The sequence below is a fragment of the Didymosphaeria variabile genome, assembly GCF_027946475.1.
Source record: "Didymosphaeria variabile strain IMI 356815 chromosome Unknown scaffold_1, whole genome shotgun sequence".
NCBI lineage: Eukaryota > Fungi > Ascomycota > Dothideomycetes > Pleosporales > Didymosphaeriaceae > Didymosphaeria > Didymosphaeria variabile.
Genome location: NW_026611620.1, coordinates 428574 through 448756, shown reverse-complemented (window position 1 = coordinate 448756; position 20183 = coordinate 428574). Strand labels below are relative to the sequence as shown.

General features: G+C 53.9%; 8 protein-coding genes across 8 annotated transcripts; 3 read left to right on the top strand and 5 right to left on the bottom strand.

Moving 5' to 3' along the window:
- Positions 1–189: 189 nt before the first annotated feature.
- On the bottom strand, positions 190–1308 carry N0V89_000124 (uncharacterized protein; the record flags this gene model as incomplete). The annotated part of the gene is made up of 4 exons (XM_056208949.1): positions 190–436; positions 525–717; positions 889–1068; positions 1293–1308. The coding sequence occupies 4 exons, from the start codon at positions 1306–1308 to the stop codon at positions 190–192; spliced, it is 636 nt and encodes a 211-aa protein (XP_056075771.1).
- A 2222-nt stretch (positions 1309–3530) lies between these two features.
- On the top strand, positions 3531–4893 carry N0V89_000123 (uncharacterized protein; the record flags this gene model as incomplete). Its single annotated transcript, XM_056208948.1, has 3 exons — positions 3531–3602; positions 4007–4251; positions 4305–4893. 3 exons carry the CDS (start codon positions 3531–3533, stop codon positions 4891–4893), a joined length of 906 nt encoding a protein of 301 aa, XP_056075770.1.
- A 622-nt stretch (positions 4894–5515) lies between these two features.
- On the bottom strand, positions 5516–7222 carry N0V89_000122 (uncharacterized protein; the record flags this gene model as incomplete). Its single annotated transcript, XM_056208947.1, has 1 exon — positions 5516–7222. One exon carries the CDS (start codon positions 7220–7222, stop codon positions 5516–5518), a length of 1707 nt encoding a protein of 568 aa, XP_056075769.1.
- A 1834-nt stretch (positions 7223–9056) lies between these two features.
- Positions 9057–9770, top strand: N0V89_000121 (uncharacterized protein; the record flags this gene model as incomplete). The annotated part of the gene is made up of 1 exon (XM_056208946.1): positions 9057–9770. The coding sequence occupies one exon, from the start codon at positions 9057–9059 to the stop codon at positions 9768–9770; it is 714 nt and encodes a 237-aa protein (XP_056075768.1).
- Positions 9771–11477: 1707 nt separating this feature from the next.
- Positions 11478–12914, top strand: N0V89_000120 (uncharacterized protein; the record flags this gene model as incomplete). Its single annotated transcript, XM_056208945.1, has 1 exon — positions 11478–12914. The coding sequence occupies one exon, from the start codon at positions 11478–11480 to the stop codon at positions 12912–12914; it is 1437 nt and encodes a 478-aa protein (XP_056075767.1).
- A 637-nt stretch (positions 12915–13551) lies between these two features.
- N0V89_000119 (uncharacterized protein) lies at positions 13552–14914 on the bottom strand (the record flags this gene model as incomplete). Its single annotated transcript, XM_056208944.1, has 3 exons — positions 13552–14195; positions 14281–14564; positions 14637–14914. The coding sequence occupies 3 exons, from the start codon at positions 14912–14914 to the stop codon at positions 13552–13554; spliced, it is 1206 nt and encodes a 401-aa protein (XP_056075766.1).
- Positions 14915–15936: 1022 nt separating this feature from the next.
- On the bottom strand, positions 15937–17195 carry MPG1_2 (mannose-1-phosphate guanyltransferase; the record flags this gene model as incomplete). The annotated part of the gene is made up of 4 exons (XM_056208943.1): positions 15937–16833; positions 16887–17033; positions 17095–17138; positions 17189–17195. The coding sequence occupies 4 exons, from the start codon at positions 17193–17195 to the stop codon at positions 15937–15939; spliced, it is 1095 nt and encodes a 364-aa protein (XP_056075765.1).
- A 1556-nt stretch (positions 17196–18751) lies between these two features.
- On the bottom strand, positions 18752–19618 carry MPG1_1 (mannose-1-phosphate guanyltransferase; the record flags this gene model as incomplete). Its single annotated transcript, XM_056208942.1, has 1 exon — positions 18752–19618. The coding sequence occupies one exon, from the start codon at positions 19616–19618 to the stop codon at positions 18752–18754; it is 867 nt and encodes a 288-aa protein (XP_056075764.1).
- Between the last annotated feature and the right edge of the window lie 565 nt (positions 19619–20183).

Sequence of the window (20183 nt, the reverse complement as noted above, 5' to 3'; positions counted from 1 at the left end):
GAACAGTTTAGCGAGCACGCTATCGCGTTGCAAACCAAGATAACTCTACAGTGTACTTCGTGCGTGAACACTACTCGTGCGGCCGTTACATAGACAAAACAAAATCCCGAACTATCAGTAATAACACCACGCAACACCTACGCTAAGTCCGTCATATCCAAACGCCGTCGACTCCCTTGCCGTGTGACTCTACTTTGGGCTCCAGAGGCCATACCCCTTCCTTCCAACCGCTTCCTCGAGCACACGCAGCTGTCCCTGCCCGAGATCGTAGATCATGCCATGCAGTGTGAGGCCGCGCTCAGATGCTGCCTTCTTCACAGCAGGATGTTGCTTCAACACTTCGATGCTCTGGTGAACATTGAGCTCTGCGACGCGAACAGCTCGGGCGTCGTTATCCGCCAGCTTCTCTAGCTCACCCTTGTGCTTGCGCCGGAGCCTAGCGGGCCGTTAGCTTCGCCTTTCCAACGGCGGCGACATGTGTTCGTGCGAAGTTCCACAACGTCAGGGTCAGACCGTATACGTACTCTCGCAGGGGGTGAAGCCATTGGTTCAGCGTCGTCCCCAGATCGGCGTCGCTGAGTGACGCGATGGCTCCTCCACATTTAGTATGGCCGCAGACGATGACCTTCTTCACTCTGAGGTGCGTCACGGCATACTCAACGACCGAGGCGGCGCTAACGTCGTCCGGATGCACACAGTTCGCGATGTTGCGGTGCACTAAAGGCGGGGGCACAAAGTCAGTGCAATGTTCAAAAGTTGGGGAAGTGGGTGAGGTAGGTGTTCTAGCCCGCTAAAATGTCTGAAGATCTCAGACTTAGAGGTGCAAGGCCTATAGTCTTAGACAATCACCCAGCCTAAACACCTACTCTGTACCCCGGAACTGCGTACCGAATATGTCTCCTGGCTTAGATTCGCATATGGTTGTCTCAGGTATGCGGCTGTCTGCGCAGCCTACCCACAGGATCTCAGGCCACTGCCCCTTCGTGAGCTCGAGGAACGCAGTCGGATTTGCCTCGGAGGTTTTCTGCGCGAACACGCGATTACCGGCAACGATGCGGTCGATTGGGTCTAAAATCAGGTGAGGGTTGCAGTTAGCTAGGGTCCGATCCCTACACACTCGCCTTGGCCTGGGGCATTACAGTGGGGATGGTAGATCGACCGCAGCGGTCCGTGTCGGTTATAAGAAGCGCGCGTTGTCCGCTGCAGTGCTGCGCTTCTTTCGATGACCGCGATGGACCGAAGCCGCGTCGTGTGTTGGGCGAGGCTCGAGAGATGTGGGGGGGATTGCTTACCTGCCAGGGCCATCATCTTGAGGATAGCGTGTAGGTCTGTGCTGTTTCTGTTTCGCCCGTCAAGTCTTTCTTCTAGAAGTCTGCCAAATACGTTTTACGATGTTTTCGACTTCCGCGAGAAATGAAAAAGAGAGGGGAGGGCAGGCTGTTACCAGAGGTGGTGCGGCGCCTGGAGTCACTCCGCTGACAGTGTGGGGAGCTGCAAGCCGCCCGGATGCATATTCACGTTCTCGGAATGCCAAACCCGGATCGTTGCGTCCCAGCGGACCAAGACATTTGATATGAAGCAGGAAAGACACTGGTCCTGTCACCGCGTGGGTCTTATGTTGGTGCATCCATGAGATCGGCGCTCTCCGAACCCAACGAAGAGGCTGAAGGAATATCGTACCACTGGAATATTCCAAGCGTGTAAGGCGTGTACGAACACAGAGACACTCACATTATCGATCGTAACGACAAGAGCGTTCAACAGCCTATCTCGTAAGACGCCGTGGGAGCCGCGGGTGGACAAGTTGCGTTCCGCTTTGTTCTAGCATCTGCCGCGTCCCTCCAGTGCTTTACGGCTCCAATATCACCATGCATTCCACATTTTCTTGGCCTTTCCGAAGCTGACGAGTTTATATCATCGAGCTACGGCAATCGATTCCGCGGGCTTGATGTTGGATGGACTCCACTGGGTGAAAGCCCGTCGCGACAGGGGCCTGAAGCGAGGATTATCGTGTGGCGGACTGACGCCCAAATACCGGAGATGTATTTGTGACAACAGAAATGCATCAAGATGTGATGAAAAATGGTCGCTTTGCCGGTCGCAGCTGCATTGGGGCGACAATCTCGACGGCATAATATCCAAACACGCCGAGACAATGTTTGCCAATGTTTTGAAAGGGTGTATATCACGGAAAATGTATCACAAGCCATGGCGGAACTTGGCGGCGCGACGGCGCCATCGTGCCATCCCTCTCAAAGCTACCTTGCATTTGCCCTCTGGCCCCGTAGCGTCGATGTCTTGCGTCCTTCACGTTCCTTTTTTCTGCTTCTCGCCTCACAGCCTAGCGTTACGTATAGCACAAGCGCTTCCTACTTTCGCTTGTAGAGCACGCATTTTTACTTGCAAGACCATTTCCATCATGCTCATTCGCCGAGACCTAAAAGATCAATGTGGAAGGGCATGACACGCAACGAAGAAGATCCATCATGCCCAGCCGTGTGCTCACTGACAGTCTCATTCGCCCTCGAGAGGGCAAATCTTACCTCGACCTTCTCCAACACAGTAACGCATGCACTACCAGATCCTTCATTGGGATGATCTTACGAAATAGATATTTGGGCGCGAATATGCTGGCTCAACCTAGCCCTATCTTTGTGTTGGTTGGACCGGGGATTGACCTCCATTCGAAAGAGTACCCCAAGAAACGCTTCTGCCTCAACATGAGATACTGCTGAGGAGTCTGCTAGGACGGCCTGGGCACTTCGAAGGCGAAGAACAACGATCGCACGAAGTGCCTGGCCGCCAAGTGAGACACCTTTTGCGCAGTACAACATGTATTCTGGTGGGTGACAATGCTTGGCAATCTGGCATTGCCTGTCGAAAAGTTTCACCAAAACAGCCAAGAAGACTTTGGCAACGGTTTTCTCCCTAAAGGTGGCTCCTTGAGACGGCTTGATTCTAGCTTCACTGGTCTTCCGTGACGTACACGCTCGACTGCATAGAGGTTTCGAACTTGTTTGTATACCAATAGGTCTGTAATCCAATGCTAGATGATTTGGCATCTCGCAATCGATCTTGGATAAACGCGCTGTGCTGGAACGTCGAAGATGTTCGAGCCGCGTACCGGCTAAGTCGCGTCGCGCCAAAGCTAACGCCATCGCGCTACTGCGCGCTACTCGGCCGCCAACATTTCCAACATTTCGTCACCGCATCCAGATCGCAACCGGACCATGGCCCGGCACGCTCCTAGCCCATGCACTATTCAAACCTCAAAACGCGACAGCATGTCGTCAACCCCACCTCCGCGCGCGTTACACCCCATGCCTGTCCCTGTCTGATACGATGACGCCGCTCCTCAGGCGTCAGCTTGTTGTCGTTCCGCTGTCTGTGCTGTTGGGGTTCCTCCTGGCTAGCGTGGGCTTCAGGAATGGATTAGATCAGACGGTTTTTGGGAGCCCGTACGATCTGGGTGGCGGATATAACGCCCTGGGAAAGGTTGGGCCGTTCAGTAAGTGGTCCCGCTGCACATCATGGACATGTTCGACCCTTTAACAGAAGTCGATGTGTTCGGAGAAGCTAGTCGCAGGACGGAAACAGTCCCCGTAACACTTGCGCTGACTCCGAGTTTTATTAGACAGTACTGTACGGCCGAAACCAGTTGATGGAGATCATAAGCCGAAACAAGAGGTTGTGCCTGACGGCATGAAGGTCAAGGACCTTGCCGTTGCGGTTGAGAATCGGACGCTAGGAGTAAGTCGTAAGCACCAGAACTACCGATGCGCGCAGGGATCCTCTTTCACAAACATTCGAGCGCAGCGGCTGATCTTTCCAGTTCGGAAAATTGTTTGTGGTCAACTTGCCCCATCAGGAAAACCGCAAAGATACTATGGTTCTTGCTTCTTCGTTCAACGAGTTAGACATCGACTGGGTTGATGGCTCTTCGGACCGTCGGGTAACTTTGACACCCAGAGACGCAACAAATTGGACTTCGTTAACATAAGCGCAGGCTGCTGAGGACGTATCTCCCCTCAGTCAGGACCAGAAACCAAGGAGTGAACAATCCGAGGGGAGCTGGAGAGCGCACATCAACGCCGTCCGCAATACCGTGGAGCAAGGCGTCTTCTCTGCCATCATCCTTGAAGACAACCTCGATTGGGACATCCGGCTAAGAGAGCAAATGCATACCTTCGCCCTCTCGACACGAACGCTCACGCAACCGCTCGCCCTCGCAGCCCTCACAGATAATACCAAGTACAAACCCCCGTCAGAGATGTCCCACTCCGTGCCACTAACGACCCTTTCAGACCTACATACGCCGATGCATCCTTCCCGGACCCATCGCTCAGCGATAAGGTAACCGAAATGCCCTTTGTGGGCCATCCAGCCACGATACAACCTTCCAACTCTGCTTATGGCGACGACTGGGATGTACTCTGGCTAGGACACTGCGGGATGCAGATGCCCACACAGAGAACGCCTAACCTTGCAAAGGGCAGGGTCGTCTTCACGCCAGATCCATTCGTCGCGGGCCATGACACCGTCAGCATCGATAGCAAAGAGAGCAACAACTACCCCAACCAGACACGCGTGTTCCACCACACCTACGCGCCCGAATGCAGTCTAGCATACGCCGTCTCCCAGCGCGGCGCCCGACGCATACTGTACGAAGCCTCGCAGCGCAATGCTACCGAGGAGTTCGACGGCTTGCTACGAGACTTGTGCGATGGCGGGTCAGACAGCGCGACGAAGTTGATCTGCGTTACCACGCAGCCTAGTTTGTTTTCGCGATGGCAGGACGGACGCAGCGATCATGTGCGATGGAGCGTGAGGATGAATATGGAGAAGTATGTACGAGGCGATGAGAGGGAATGGATTGATCAGTATCCTGAGTAGAGGGGGATATGAGCGGGGCTTGACTTCATGATAGTACAACACTTATGGCTATAGAAACACATAATACATAATATTATTGACGATGAACTCGTAGGTTGGACTGCCTTCTCAGCTAAAGACAAGTCTCTCGCACGCATCTCTTAACCTGTCCTGAGCCAACTCAGGTGTTAGATGCACCGTTGCCGACGGCACCAGTACGGCATGGCTCACCGCATCGCGGTGCTCTTCGAAGCTTACTCCTCCAAGGCTCTTTCGAAGAGACGGTGCAGAAGAAGCTGTCAGAAGGCCTGTCTTGGCGTTGGCTTGATTTATACACTACATTCTACGATAGCGTTACAGAATTTGAGATGGATTGTGGATGGGAATGTTGAACATTTGAGGCATTGGTTGCTATTGTACAGTACATGGCTGATTTGATTGCTACGTTACACGTATGTATGCCGAGAACTAGAATGATGCTGTGATCGAGTATACTGCGGTGATCTAACACCGAGAAACTCCAGAAGATGAAACTGCCACCATGGGGAAGAATGCTCGTTGTTAATATTCTGATTTTCTTAATATATACCAGGCCTGAGTGCATCTACGGTAGACGAAGGAGCTGCTTCGGAATTCAAGATTCCTAACCTTGTTGAGGGTATGCGCACCTCTCCGGGCACCTCTCCGGGCGGTTGATCCGGCGGGCCTTCTTGATAGGACGAAGGTCGGATGAATGCACAATGACTTCCTCGCCGTTGTCTTCGATGGCTCGCTTGCGCTTCGGGCTCGCGGATGGTGGGGTGGTGGCCTTGGGCTCGACCTTGGACTCTTCCTCGCTCTCTTCCTCAGTCTCTTCCTCAGGCTCTTCCTCAGGCTCTTCCTCAGGCTCATCCTCAGGCTTTTCCTCAGGCTCATCCTCAGGCTCATCCTCGGTCTCTGATGCAGCGAAATCGTCAACCCAGGCCAGTCCATCCCAGGTCGCGGCCCTCTGAGCCCAGTCAACCACCCTCATAGGGTCCTCACCCAGCAGCTTCTGCAAAGCATAGATCTTCCTGGACGCCTGTTCACCAAGCGGCTCACCCTGTTCGTCGAGGAACATCCGCACCCAGCTCATGCCCGGACCGCTACCCGGGTACGCAACCTCAAAGATCTGATCGGCGAAGTCCCCCACATTCCAGATGCGATCCGGAAAGCGGGTGATGAGTTCATCCGTCGACATCTCGCCTTCTTCCAGGACATCCCAGATCTCAGCGACGTTGGGACAGGGCGTGGCTTTCAGGATGAAGTTTCCGGTTGAGACGTCCGGGGCGGCGATCTCGAGGAGGCGGTAGAGCGTTTGCTGCTGGGAGCCGACGCCGTGGGCATATTGTGGGTAGAGCTCTGCAAGGGACTTGAAGAGCTTGGGTAACTTCATGGGCGTGTGGAGGGCTTCTTGGAGCTGGGCGACTGAGGGGATGGGCTTGCGGATGTAGGCTCCTTCGGGGGTGTCGAGCGAGCCGAAAGCGGGCTTGGGGGCTGGCTCGAAGACAGCGAAATACTCGATGCGGCGGACGAAGGCCTTGATGTCCCCGACGTTGTAGAAGGTGCGGTGAAGGTCGTAGAGAGTGATGCCCTTTTCGTTGGCGGGGTCTTGGAAGAAGGCATCGATTTCGGCATTCCAAGGCTGTCTGTCCAGGCCGTATCTCTCGTTGATGAGGTGGCGCTCATTGTGGGCGAGAAACGTCATGAACATGTCGATGAGGAAGTCGTTGTACTTGTTCACATCGGAGAATGAGGCAGCGTACAAGTCCTGCTGCTCGGCTTCGGTCCGCGTAAGTAGGTGAATCTTCTTGTTGTCGGGGATATCGGCAAACTTCCGGCAAGCGACAACCCAGAGTCTGTTCTCCCAGGGCACGATCTTGTCAGCGGGGTGATAATCCTTGTCGGTGACCCACAAAGTGCGTAGGTCTGGCGGAAGCCAGAAGCCTTCGTCGTTGAACTCTTGCTTGAATTCCTCGGCCAAGTCGATGACCCATTCTTTCTTTGGACAACCATTGTCGAGTTTGGAAATGTTACGGCAGCCGGACTTGAGGAAGAAATCATTGGAGATGCGGATAGTGTCAAGAGCAGATTTGTAGAGGGCAGGATTGGTCTGCGGGTCACAGAGGGAGATGGTTCCCTTGTCCGAGGGTGGGAAATCCGTGTCGCCATTACCGGTCGAGGCAGGCTCCGTCCATTTCAATGTATACACATTGGGCAGGGGGACATTGACGGGTGACGGCTGGGAGGACTCTGGCAGTCCATGAGTTGTGACACCGCCGATGTTGGCGACTGGCGCCCACAGGCGGTAAAGAATACCCTTAGGGAACATCTGGGCGGACGGTTCTTGCGGGTGAAAGTGCTAGTTGTCTTGCAGTAGTCGAGGGGAAGTTGGAAGGGGAGTGAGCGGAGGCGTGTGGACGTCTTATACACGCGGGCGCCCGCAAGTTGCGCGCCAAGGTGACAATAAGTGAAGGGCAAGCACAATAGACGAACGGTGAACAATAGCGTGATTGTGAGTTGAAAGTGAAGTTGACCGTTAACAATGCGCCCGTGCGCTTTGTTCTAGTATGCTGCCGCATTGCATTGTTCAAAAGGGCACGAAACGCCTCTTGGGCTGCCTTAGGAAGCTGTCCATGGTAGTTTTCGCTATGTGGGTGATGTATCTGACATGTTAGACTGTTTGCTCGCCCACACCTGCTCTCGAATGTGGCTATGTAGGATTTGACCTAGCGAGCTGCCGCATTGAACTGTTAAGGAATCGTGCAACATGACCTGAGTTGTGTCAGGCTATCTGCTGTGCTGTCTACGTGATTCGGGAAACTTACAGACACAGACTATATGTCTACTCATACTAGGAGACGAATGGCATCAGCTGTGACTTAATCTGGCACGCTACCGCTGCTCGAACAGATGAAGCGTGCAATATGAACTGACTTATCCCAAGCCATGTGCTAAACCGTAAGATTATGAGCAATTCCGAAGACCTGGTGGTGCTTCACAGATACACTGACGAAGCCATGCCTAGTATTCATCATGACGTGACCTTTTTGGAAACTGTAAGCAGGTGACAAACTTGTAGCTCATCTGCGCAGCAAGCAGCTTATGCTCAGATATCCTGCGTTGACTTGAACAGGATAGGGAAGTTGTTCGAGTCATACGTGGTGTGCGTTCGAGTGCAGTGTGATGTTTTCCAACTAAGCCACATCCGATCTAGTACACGCACGTGATGTAAGCTTCGCCCGGGCGTGGGGGTAAGTGCCCAATCTTCCCATCGACTACACCCTCGCAAGCCTGAGTGGAGATGATCACCTTCTGCACGTGTGCGGGTTTCTTTACACTGATGCCTACATTGACGGCGCTGTTGCACTCGTCCGGCGGACCTTCGATGGACTTGAAACCGCCCCCGGTCATGTAACATCTCGTCTGAAACATACCATAGGTACGAAAGCCTCTTAGGGTCTTATGCACCTTGGCATTTCACGAACGTGTATCGCAAGCATGTTCACGATGCCTACACGAACGGAGCATCTCGCGTTCCTTATATACCACGATAGACTTTTGTCACGCGAATGCCAACATTGAGTTCACTCTAGCCCGCGACTTCGAAACCTAGCAGGCGGGCCGATTCCACCAGTTCCACTACCACACTCCTCCCGCTTCGCTTGATCCTGGCCCTGGACATGCGGGAGTTACCGCGCCCTTCTCGGCCCTGCACGATATGAATCGCAAGTCCGCCCCCAAATTTCAGCCCTCAGCTGGCGCCTTCACCCCTCTCACTCGGCCGATCTCTTATCGTATTTATGAAGCCTTGTCATCCCTGCTCAACGCATTTTCGAAGCTCTGCAATCCCTGTTTTACGCCCTGTTCATCCTTCGCGTTTCTTTTACCATCCTACAACATCCCCTCTGAAAGCGTCATCGTTGTAAGGTGCTCAGGAGCCATGCTACTGCACACGCTCCTCGTCTCCGCCCTCGCAGCGCATGTCAGCGCAGACTGCTACTCGCACGATGGAATAAAAGCGCTCGACTCTAAATACTACACAGGCCCGGAGCTCGTCTCCTGCGGCAATGGAACCGATAACTGTTGCCTCTCAGGCCTCAAGTGCGGGACGAATCTCCTTTGCGTTGATGGCGACGGCGCCGTTTCGCGCCAGTACTGCGATAATGCAGCCTGGATTGGATGTTCTGATATGTGCGCTGGTAACTATGTCGATCAGTCCTGCCATGGATAACGCTAATCGTGGCGTAGGCAACGTCGCAGCCGGTGTGAGCATCCATGACTGCGGCGACAACATCTATTGCTGCGGTGGGGACACCGAAAAGGCATGCTGCACAGATGAGCGCGCCTTCTACGTAGATCCCGACAACGGCGGCGTCACGCAAACGACGGTGGCTGCGAAGACCAAGGCGCCGAGGTGGTTCACGGTGGATTCGTCGTCTATACTGGCAAGTGAATCGGGAAGTTCAATGGCATCCTCGACATCTGCGCCTGCGAAGACTCCAGCGTCCTCTTCGGCAACAGCAACAGCAAGTGCGACGTCCTCTGCCGCTCCTGATCCCACAGAATCTACCGAGTCTTCCTCTACAATATCAGCAGGCGCAGGCGCAGGCATAGGCATCGGCGCCGCAGCGGGCGTCGTGCTGGTCGGTGTGCTGGTATGGTTTCTCCTACGGAGACGCAAGCAGGCTTCGCACGGTGCCGTGAGCGAAGTTCATGGCGACGCGACCACTATGGAAAAGTCTGGACAAGACTACTATGCGCATCACGGTGCGCCTCCCTCAGAGCTTGACAACGCGTATCCTGCGTCGCAGGAGTTGCCGCCAAACACGGTGACGCACGAACTGGACGGAACTGTAGGCCCAGCGAAAAGGTTGTAAAGGGCAGTGTGGTTATTTGGCGTTGTAATGCATAATTGGTGCGAAATGATACCCTCTCATGTTTGGAACCCTCCACCTTCTTCGGGACAAGGCTCGCATCTCACCTCCGACAACCTGAAGCTGAGCTGAGCTCAAGGCTCTCTCAGCTTGTTCGGGATCAGGTCGGTGGTGAGTGATGCGGTACGACTTGATCGTGAGTGACTAATGATATTCCACAGCTGCTGGATCAGATCGCCGGGAAGTGTACGTCGATGGGGAGACCCGACGAAGAGCAACGTGCGCGATGGTAGAATGTGCTTTCTACAGGTCAAGATACGCAGCATTCCCTTGCACTTTGAACAATGGAGACCGTCAGAGCCCCCAAGCATTGATGCCGAGCGATGGATCCGATTGATAAGTCCAGGGCGTATTCAAGGCAGGGAGCTGTATATTACCATCAGCATCCATCAGGATCTCTCGGCCTTGGAGGTGTGTGTATTTTGAGAGCTCTCTGCAGAACCGCAGCTCGCCCCGCTACGGTTCCCGTCTTGCTGGTACGTGGCCCGTGGAAGTTCGAGGGAAACCAAAGATGCGCCGCCCTCCAATACTCCTCCTCACCCTCTTCGCTAGTACTGCAAGTGCAGAGTGTTATTCACAGGATGTTGCGAATTTCCCTTCCGATCTCCGCTTCTCTTCCTCCAGGTTCACCCATCACAGGCATCGCAGCTCTGGATTCAAAGCTCTACACCGGGCCCGGACTCGTGTCCTGCGGTAACCCCCAAACAACTACTTCCTGTGCGGTCACGAATGCGGCAGCAACTTGTTGTGCGTAGACGGCGGCGGAAATGTCTCGGAGCAATACTGTCAAGATAAGAACCAGGATGATTATTTCATGCTGCGTCCACATAAGAAGCACCACCTCCCCCTACCCTTTCTTATAGCCCCACCGTCTACTACATCGGCAGTATATGTTACCGGAACCTCGAAGACCACACGTATCGATGAGGAGAATGTAGAATCGGGTTCGGCCAGTCTGTTTACCCGTCGGCCACTTGAAATTTCCCGCATGGATACGGAACGTACGGGATGTAACTTCAAGGTCTCCCGGTGCACCAATGTCCCTATCAGTCTTCTGCCGCGTCGTCTCGATGGCTGCCAGGTTGAGTCGCTGTGATTTCTCCGATCGTAACGTCGCGACCCTTGTCCTGAGGTGGGTACCTCGAATACTAATCAGATTTCTTTCATGGATAGTGCTCATGTATGCCTCGGTACTGAACTTTGAGATCAGGTCAAGCTTTAGCCAGACAAGAGGGATCTACGGATACAGACAAGCAAGGCCACTCGTCGAAGCGCTACGGATCGGCCCGTCTCGTTACCTCCGCCGGGTATGGCGTTACGACGCATACGGTGCAAGTGGGTTGTATATCTTGCTTTCCGATCTTGGCGTTGATCCGCGGAACCCGACCGGAACGGGTATGCGTTATGCGGCATACTTTCCAGCTCATGATCTAGTATTTGATCCAATATCAATGTGGTACGAGGCTGTGGCATCTGTGTATAAAAGACGATGCCACACATCAATAACATAATCACGGCTCACCGTTGCTTGCTTCTGACTTTGTCATCTTGAAGTGTACTCTGGTACAACAGATATCTTCTATCTTTTTTTTGGGAACTCTTGCTCTCTCTATCATCCAAAATCTACGCACACTATCAACTTCGCTCAGAATGTCTGAAACGATCTCACCAGATTATTTGGTGATCGGATCGGGTGCCATGGGAATGGCTTTCGTCGATACCCTGCTCACGGACACGAAGGCCACTGTAGCCATAGTCGACAAATACGCTCGCCCAGGCGGTCATTGGACAATCTCTTATCCTTATGTTCGCCTTCATCAGCCATCCGCATTTTATGGCGTGAACTCTCGGCACCTTGGCGAAGACAAGATCGATCAGTTTGGATTCAATAAGGGCATGGCTGAGCTCGCGACGGTCGATGAAGTCTGCGCCTATTACAGCAAGGTGATGCATCAGACTTTCCTCCCATCTGGCCGCGTCGCATATTATTCAAGGCATGAATACTTGGGTGACGGGACATTTCGGTCTATCCTTACACACAAAGTCGTCCGCGTCGGAGAGGGTACACGGATTGTGGATGCAACGTATATGAAGGTCAGAGTCCCCGCCATGAGCCCGCCTGCCTACGAGGTCGCGAAAGAGGTGGAACTCATCACACCGAACGAATTACCGAAGGTCTCCCGTCCGTACGGTGGATACACTGTTGTCGGTGCTGGAAAAACCGGAATTGATGCTTGTCTGTGGCTCATAGCGAACGGCATTGATCCAAGAAACATTTCGTGGATCATGCCCCGTGACGCATGGTTGCTTGACCGTAGAATTCTTCAGCCCGGGAAAGAGTTGGCTAAACAGTCTGCGGCCATGGCTGCAGCCTCCCATGAAGCCATCATGATGGCCTCGTCCGCAGAGGACTTGTTCCGCCGGCTCGAGGCTTGCGGGTACCTGATGCGGTTGGATGATGGGATGTGGCCGACCATGTACAAGTGTGCCACCGTCTCCATGGCCGAGCTCGAGCAGATTAGAAGAATTGGGACAGTCATACGACAGGGACGAGTCCTACGCCTTGATGCTGATAAGATTACTTTGCAAAACGGAACGTACGATCCTGTACCCGATACGCTTTACATTGATTGTACTGCCGATGCTCTAGCAAAGGTGACTCCGACACCAGTGTTCAGTGGCAATCGAATCACTCTTCAATCAGTCCGCCAATGCCAACAAGTATTCAGCGCCGCCTTCATCGGCCACGTCGAGGCCACGTATGAAGACGAGCGACTCAAAAACGAACTTTGTCGCGTCGTCCCACATCCCAGTGAGCCCATGGACTATCTCATTGCGAACGTTCAGACGCAAAAGAACTTGCTACGGTGGAGGGCGGAACCAAGAACGGCCGCCTGGCTGAAGCAAGCCCGTCTAGACTGGTTCAAAAAGGTGCATCCACCGGCGCCTGAGGACCCTGCAGAAGCGGCAGAGTTCTATAAGATGGTCGAAGCGATCGAGCGTTCCACTGTCAAACTCGAAGAGCTTCTCAATCAGCTTCCTGAACAGGATGCGGTCAGGGCAAAGGCTCAGTTGGCGAGGTTTTAGGTGGATGGTTGTGCCAACCTTGGTTAGCCAGCTTATTGCTATCGTCAATTGAACTTGTTGGACTGTGCAACGATTAGTAGCCTACAATACCATACCATGAACAAGCTGCGGTGAATAAACGAGACTTATTCCATTTTCAGAGTTGCTAACGCGACTGATGCTTGAACCCCTTTTCCTTCGTGAATAACAACGGCTATGGCTACAGCGTGAAGATCATAGAAGTAGACAGAAATGACCTTCTTCAGCCCATGTCTAACCGAGCGACGAGCAAACTACTACAGAACTAGTCAATAGGGCACAATCTTTTGCCTACTGGCGTCCTGTGACCAAGAGTACGACATGCTATGTCTGCTGGCCGTCCACATGAATTGGGTATATGTGGATCGGGATCCGGCCAGCTCTTTCCGTTCCGCTGCTTTCAGGAAGTGAGACTAAAAGATGCCCGGAAGTAACATTTGACGAGCAAGTGTACCATGCTCCTACCTCAACGTTTCGTACATCAAAAACTCCATACAAAGGACTTTCCGCAGCTTCGACTGCAGCTCGCGAAGCTCAGTGCAACGTAAAAGTATATACTCACGTTCAGTCATACCGAATTCCATATTCCTGCAGTTCCCCCACTCAACCCTTAAATCCCCTACATAACCACACATTTACTCCCCTCCTCCACCGGCGCCACATAATCACTCTGATCCACCCCCTCATCCCTCAACACAAACTCCTCGCTAAACCCCGGCCCAAAATACTTCCACGCCGCATTCTCCCGAACCATCTCCGCCGTGCTTTGGCGCTTAAACGCAAGCTGGATTTTCGCCTCGGGCGTATCCCGCACGGGGACGATCTTAATAACGACAGGCGTGAAACTGGACGCGTCTTCTTTCTCTACGCAAAATCCGACTTGAACTTTTGACCCGAAGAAATCCTCGCCTTTGCGGGAGCGCAGCCGAACGAGCCGGGAGACATTCTTGTCTGACTCGTCGACTACGCCGTCTGCGTTAAGCTTTGCAAGGGCGCTGGCGAAGCGCCATTCTGAGCGGGGGTTGGGGCCTGTCGTCGCACGTTCGACGAGGGACCCGCGGTAGAAGGGATACCGCATGGACACGTAAGTTCCGCGGTCTTTGCTGTATTCGAGACGCCACCAGTGGGATTCGGGGAGGAATTGACTTGTGTAAGAGGGCTTGAGTGTTTTTAAGGCGGTGGGGAAGATGCTCCATGCTTGTTCTTGCATTTTTGTGATGGAGGTGGATAGTTCGGTGGCCCATTCTGTGCGTTTGGAGTCGTCTGGGGAGGTGTTAGATAAGTGTCAGAAACATAAAGAAAGACGGGTGGGATAGGATGGATAGGAATTGGAACTGGAGGAACGCACCATCCGCGACCAGGGCTCGAAGCTCATGGGCGTCCCGTAGGAAGTTTGCGACTAAAGTCAGATTTGCCTCAATCTCCCAGAGGTAGTCCTTGATCGTGTAGCCGAGATCGTCCATGTTGCAGAGCTTGTCCAGTGCTGAGACGTTCCAAGCACCAATCAGTCCGCCTTTCCCCACGAGCGCGTTCTTGCCCGTGACACCTGCGATGATGTTGTCGATCTGGAAGCCGACACCGTCGTCATAGCTGCCGATTACGTCGACGAGCTTTGTCATGTCCTTCGTCAAGCTAGGATATTCGTCAATTCTAACTCCCTCACACCTTCGACCCTTTCTATCCATCCAAACAGTGCAAACTCACAACGGCATAGGCGGCTCCTTATTCCCACTTTTCTCTCTAACACTATTCTCCGCTTTGAGCGCCTTCTCCATCTCCTTAGTCCAGTACTCGACCTTCTGAATCGAGTTCCAAATGAGGCCTTCGAAATGCATGGACGTCATGTTGTTCAGCAGTTTCTGCTGCGCCTCGCGCAACTCGGCCATTTGGTCTTTGGCCTTGCCGAAAAGCCCACCTTTGACATGATTCCATAATAGACTGCCTCCCTGTTTGAGCAGGAAGGTTGCAATTTGCGTAGACATTGCTTAGATATCTGAGTGAGCAAGAGCAGGGAAATGTCAGGTGCGTAGACTGGTGGATGGCAAGTACCGACAGCGACAGCTACAGCTACACGGCAACATATCTATACTTGATACCCAATGCGTCCCCGCTCGATCGAGCTTAGGTATTCCAAAGAGGTCGGTCTCGCCGGAATAGTCTGCTCGGATGCGCGTGCGTTTGGCGTGGTTAGGCGAGGTCCAAACGTTCTGGGCCGACGTTATCTCAGCCGCAGAAGGTTTTCCTACCAATTCGTCCAAATACTTCACCGAAAAAGTGTAAGCCCGGGTACTTCAGCTGTCCCTATGACCAGAGTGGCATCCATTGCTTCGCAGCCATTAATGATCGAGTCTGCGCCGGACGTGTCTCCCTGTTGACGTCTGACCGCCCTACTCAACGACAGCCTTCAACAGCACGACGCATCGGGTGTTTTGCAGGCAGAGGGTCATGACTATGCTAGATAAGACATGCTGGCGCCGAAAGACGAGCAAGTACCAGAGGTGTTAGCCACGCAAGAGCTACCAGGGGAAGCGAGGCACGGGATGAGGTAGGGGTAGTCGAGGTGGAACTGTGAACCGCCGCTGTATAACGAGCCTGCCTTCAAAATAGTGTGTTAGCAAGCACAAGACCACAACAGCGCACAATACGAAAGTTGCTTTGCACATGTGATTCATACCTAGCAGAAGGGTATATCATATCTATGCCGCCCAATCTTCCCCATCCCAGTCCAGTCCAACCCATTGAACCATGCTCTATCGCACCCAAACGCTATCCCGCAAACCGTGACTGAACCCATCCGTCCCGCCCAAGTTCTCGCTTTTTTATCAAAACCCAACCGACGTGTAGTAGAGTAGAGAAAGGTAAGAACTCCGTAGTAAACTCCTCACATCCACGCTGGAAGCGCTCCAAGATGTTTCGGAGCCAAATGCAAGGTATACAAAAAGTGCAGGAGGATTAAAAAGTGTAGAATGTAGCCGCTTTCGAAGCGCGCGTTGGAGAGGGTCGTTTACATGATGATGGAGGGGGTGTCGATGTTAGCTTTGATCGACTTGTGGGGCAGGACGGAGCCGCCGTTGACGTAGACTTCGTCGCCGACGGAGACGTCGTCGCCAAGAACAGTTACGTTCTCGAGACGAGCCCACTTGCCGACACTGCTGTTCCAGCCAACGATGGTCGACTTGATCCAGGCGTGGTCCTTGATGCGGCTGTTCTTCAGGATAACGCATCGCTGTAGTCGGACACCGTCGCCGACGACGACGTTGGGGCCAATGGTGACGTTGGGTCCGATGCGGCAGTTCTTGCCGATCTTGGCTGAGGGGTCGATGAGGACATTGCCGCCGTGAACATAGGATTCGGTAGTGGGTGTAAGGAGGTCTGAGCCCTGGCGGGTCAGGGAGGAGAGGTAGAGGCAGGTTCCGGACAAGAAGTCCTTGGGCTGACCGACGTCCATCCAGAAGCCCTCCAAGTCGAAGGAGTGCAATTGGCCATCCTTGACGAGAGCAGGGAAGGTCTCCTGCTCGATAGAGGTAGGCCGGAGCTCGATGCGCTGGAGCACGGAGGGGTTGAGGATGTAGATACCGGCGTTGATGCGGTTGCCAACGAACTCGATGGGCTTCTCAACGAAGCGGTCTATCCTCGAGGCGTGGTTGGGCTTGTGCACAACGACACCATATTTGGACGGCTCCTCAACCTTGGTCACCACAATGGTGCCCTCCTCACCGTGCTGCTTGTGGAATTCGGCGAGCTGCTTGAAGGGGTATTCGCAGGTAACGTCGGCGTTGAGGACGAAGAAGGGGGAGTCGTCCTTGCCGAGGATGCGCTCGGCAAGCTTGAGGGGGCCGGCGGTGCCCAGAGGCTCGGTCTCGACGGAGAACTCGATCTTGACATTGTACTGCTGCTCATACTGGGGACCCGTTAGTGGGGCTTTCCTTGAAGCGGATTGTTGAGTATACGCACGGTCTTGAGGGCCTCAGCCATGACCTCGGGCCTGTAGTTGACGGCGAGCACGATGTCGGTGACGCCGGCGTCTGCCAATGCCTCGATCTGATGCTGGATCATGGGCTTGTTCGCGAACTCGACGAGCGGCTTGGGGTAGGTGAGGGTCTGCAATTGTTAGGCCTCATGTTCACACGGAGCGGTGAGCGCGGGGTAGGCATAAACATACAAGAGGCCTCAGACGGGTTCCGAACCCTCCGACGAGAATGATGGCTGCATGTTCGTTAATCACAAGCCTCTTCGGAGCAATTGAGTGAGCGTACCCTTCATAGCTGTGGTGGTGGGATGTGAATTGGGTGGGGTGGGGAAATTTGTGAGGGTTGATGAAGACAACGAATGGGTCCTCAACAAGAGCTAGCGAGTGATGATGCGATGGACGGTGCTTCAAATGGAAGCACGGTATGGGGTATGGGAGGAAGTTCGCAGGGTGTCAACGAGCTCTCGGGTGAGGACAGCTGGATTTAAGGGTTTGGTGGTACTCTTGTCGGACGGAGCTCCCTAGCTCGAAGAAGCCCAGGCCAAGCGGCCCCCCAATTATTCCCCTTTCCACGGCCACACCTCGCCAGTCAAGTCATGCCATCCCTTGTCCTCGCCCGCTGCCCATTGCCTTAGCTTCCACCGCCCCTTGCAACTGTACGAATGGTCGCTGGAACATCGTTCTAATTTTGCTGTTTCTCGCCGCTGGTTGGCGTGACATTGTGTTTCTGGGGCGGCGGCTGGCATCCCATTCGCCTGCTACCCGTCACGCGCGAGTTCTTCGATTCCGCAGGTACATGCGAGTTCGACTGCACCGAGTACATTTGCTGTTCTCATTCACCGCCTGCGATGCTAGCCCACGTGGGATGCGCCATGTATACGATCGCCTTCCAGAACGAACCTTTTTGCCTGTCACGCACGTCGCAGCATGGATAGGGGTTCCCGTCCCTTGACAGGACAGATTCACGCTGTGGCTGACCTCGAGCAGCCTCAATCCCGCACACGCCCGGATCCCCAATTTGCTCTCCCATCAACCCGGCCCACATGATCTCGTCTGTGGGGAGACTCGACGGATACCGGCGTTTCAAGCTGCAATGCGGCTTCCCGTCTTCCTATCGATACTGCAGGTCACGCTTGTGGGTGCAGACGCGCGTCGGTCCTGCGTGGCACTCACGCAAGTCATAAGAATTTGACCATGTCCTTACGCATACTAGTTATGGTTAGATGAGGGTTCTGCAAGGCGACATCCTCTCACACCGCCCTGGACTGTGCCTCAGGTGTTCACGATGCGGCGCCAATTTCCGAGGTAGATCCCTTCCACACTTCAACGTTAAAGCAACGTTGCAACTTGCGCCATTGCAGCATCTGACTGGCATCGCTCCATTTCGCTTCCTTGTGTGAAATTCTGCGTTACACAACTGCGCTAACGCCACGTTTGACCTAAACACCAACATACCCTTTAAAGACTCTGTTTAGGATTACCTATATCGGAAACACCATCGCCACCATTGAATACTGGGCGCTAACGGCTTCCGCGTAGCTTCACTATGCGGTGGCACTGGAGTCTCACTCAGCCTTACGCTGCGTACTAATAGTCCAAGGGTTGCAGATCCCTGCTATTTATGGTTCCACGATACTTCATTCTATCGCTTCAAGGCCTTCTACGCGGTATATCACCCTACCAACATGACTTCGTTGATGCGCATCCGAGGTGCGAACATTGCTACTGTACTCGGTACTCACACAACAGCAGGCCCATGCAATTCTTGGTATTCACACAACAGCAAGCTCATACTATTCTTAGTATATCGATCAATATATTGAGACCATAACCCACGCCATTCCCAGCACTACCTCATCCCATCCCCACCACTCCCACTCTGCCTCCGACTCTCCGGCCTCGAACTCGAATAACTAGAACTCTTCTTCCCCAACGTAACCGTCTGCCACACATCCGCCATCCGACTCCAACTATTCGTCTTAATCAGGCCCCCCTCATCCTTCAAACTGTTCCTCCGCGACCTTCCCCCTCTGCCCGGCGTACTCGCTCCGCTCCCCACCCCCTGGAACCGATACTCCTTCACGTGCTCCCAGCCTCCGCTCTTGTACTTCCACAGATCGAATCCTAGCGCTTTCCCGTGGTATGTTTCTTCGAAGAGGATGCGCCGCAAAGTGTCGAACGTAGATATGACCTTTTTCTCCTCTTCGACTTTATTCATGATGGTCCAGTGGGGCTGCCATCCTCGACTCTTGCTATCTTGCTGGCTTAGCCATTGAAGCCATTTCTCCCGCAGGTCTTCGCGAAGGTGCTGCGATTGCTCGTCGCCGGACCCAAGCAGCACTGCAACTCCTTTCCTCAGACGAAATGGCTTCCCGGTCGATATGTGGTACGGCCTCGTTCGCGCAGCGAGGCGGTTCAACGTAGCGTCTATGACCTCGATCTGCGAGTGAGGCAGCGCGTGGAACAGCGTGATGTGCGCCGGCGTCCGGTTGAGGTGTTTCGGAAAGTATTCCTCCCTTAACTGGTCAAGCGGGACGGATATCGAAGGCGAGAGGTTAAGCGTGAGGACGTAGACATGTTCTTCTTCCTGGCCTGTATTCGGCTTGTGCGAGGGTTGGGGCGATGCGCGGCGGGAGGGAGCCGCGCTGGTGACGGCGCTGTCGATGATCTCGGCGCAGGGGTCTTGCGGCGACGCCTGTCTCTTGGGCGAGAACATGGTTGCTCGTTCGCGTAGCACAGACAGTGCGTATCTGTCGCTCTGGTTCAAGAGTCTCTTTCTCTCCGATGCCCTCGTATTAGCGATCAACCTGCAAGGTACGCGTACAAAAATGTGCGGATGCGAATGCGCAAACAGGGTCCGATCCCACGCAGGGTGTGCAAGGATCAATGTGTTCACGTCCCAACCGTGTCTCAAAAGTCGTAGTCGTCGTAAATCTCCTCTCAAACTCTGCGCAGCGACCCACCGCATACTTAAGGCAACCGGCCTGCAAACATCGGGCTTGGAACTTCAATTTAGGAAACTCACCCAGTTGTCGCCAGGGTTCGGATCGACTACGTCACAGCAACCAGTGGTTTAGCGCGCGCACCGTTCGTCGAGGGACCCACAGGCCGAGGTGTTTTTGAGCCTCAACAACGGTTATCTTTCGAACTGACACTATTCGATTTCGTAGGGGTGCGGTTCGGCTCGAGATTGCACGTTGGCGCATGGGGGCTGGTGATTCGACTGCAGGCTTACCACGGTATAGGGCCTGCAGCTTCTGGGGAGATGTCGCCAACGTTGG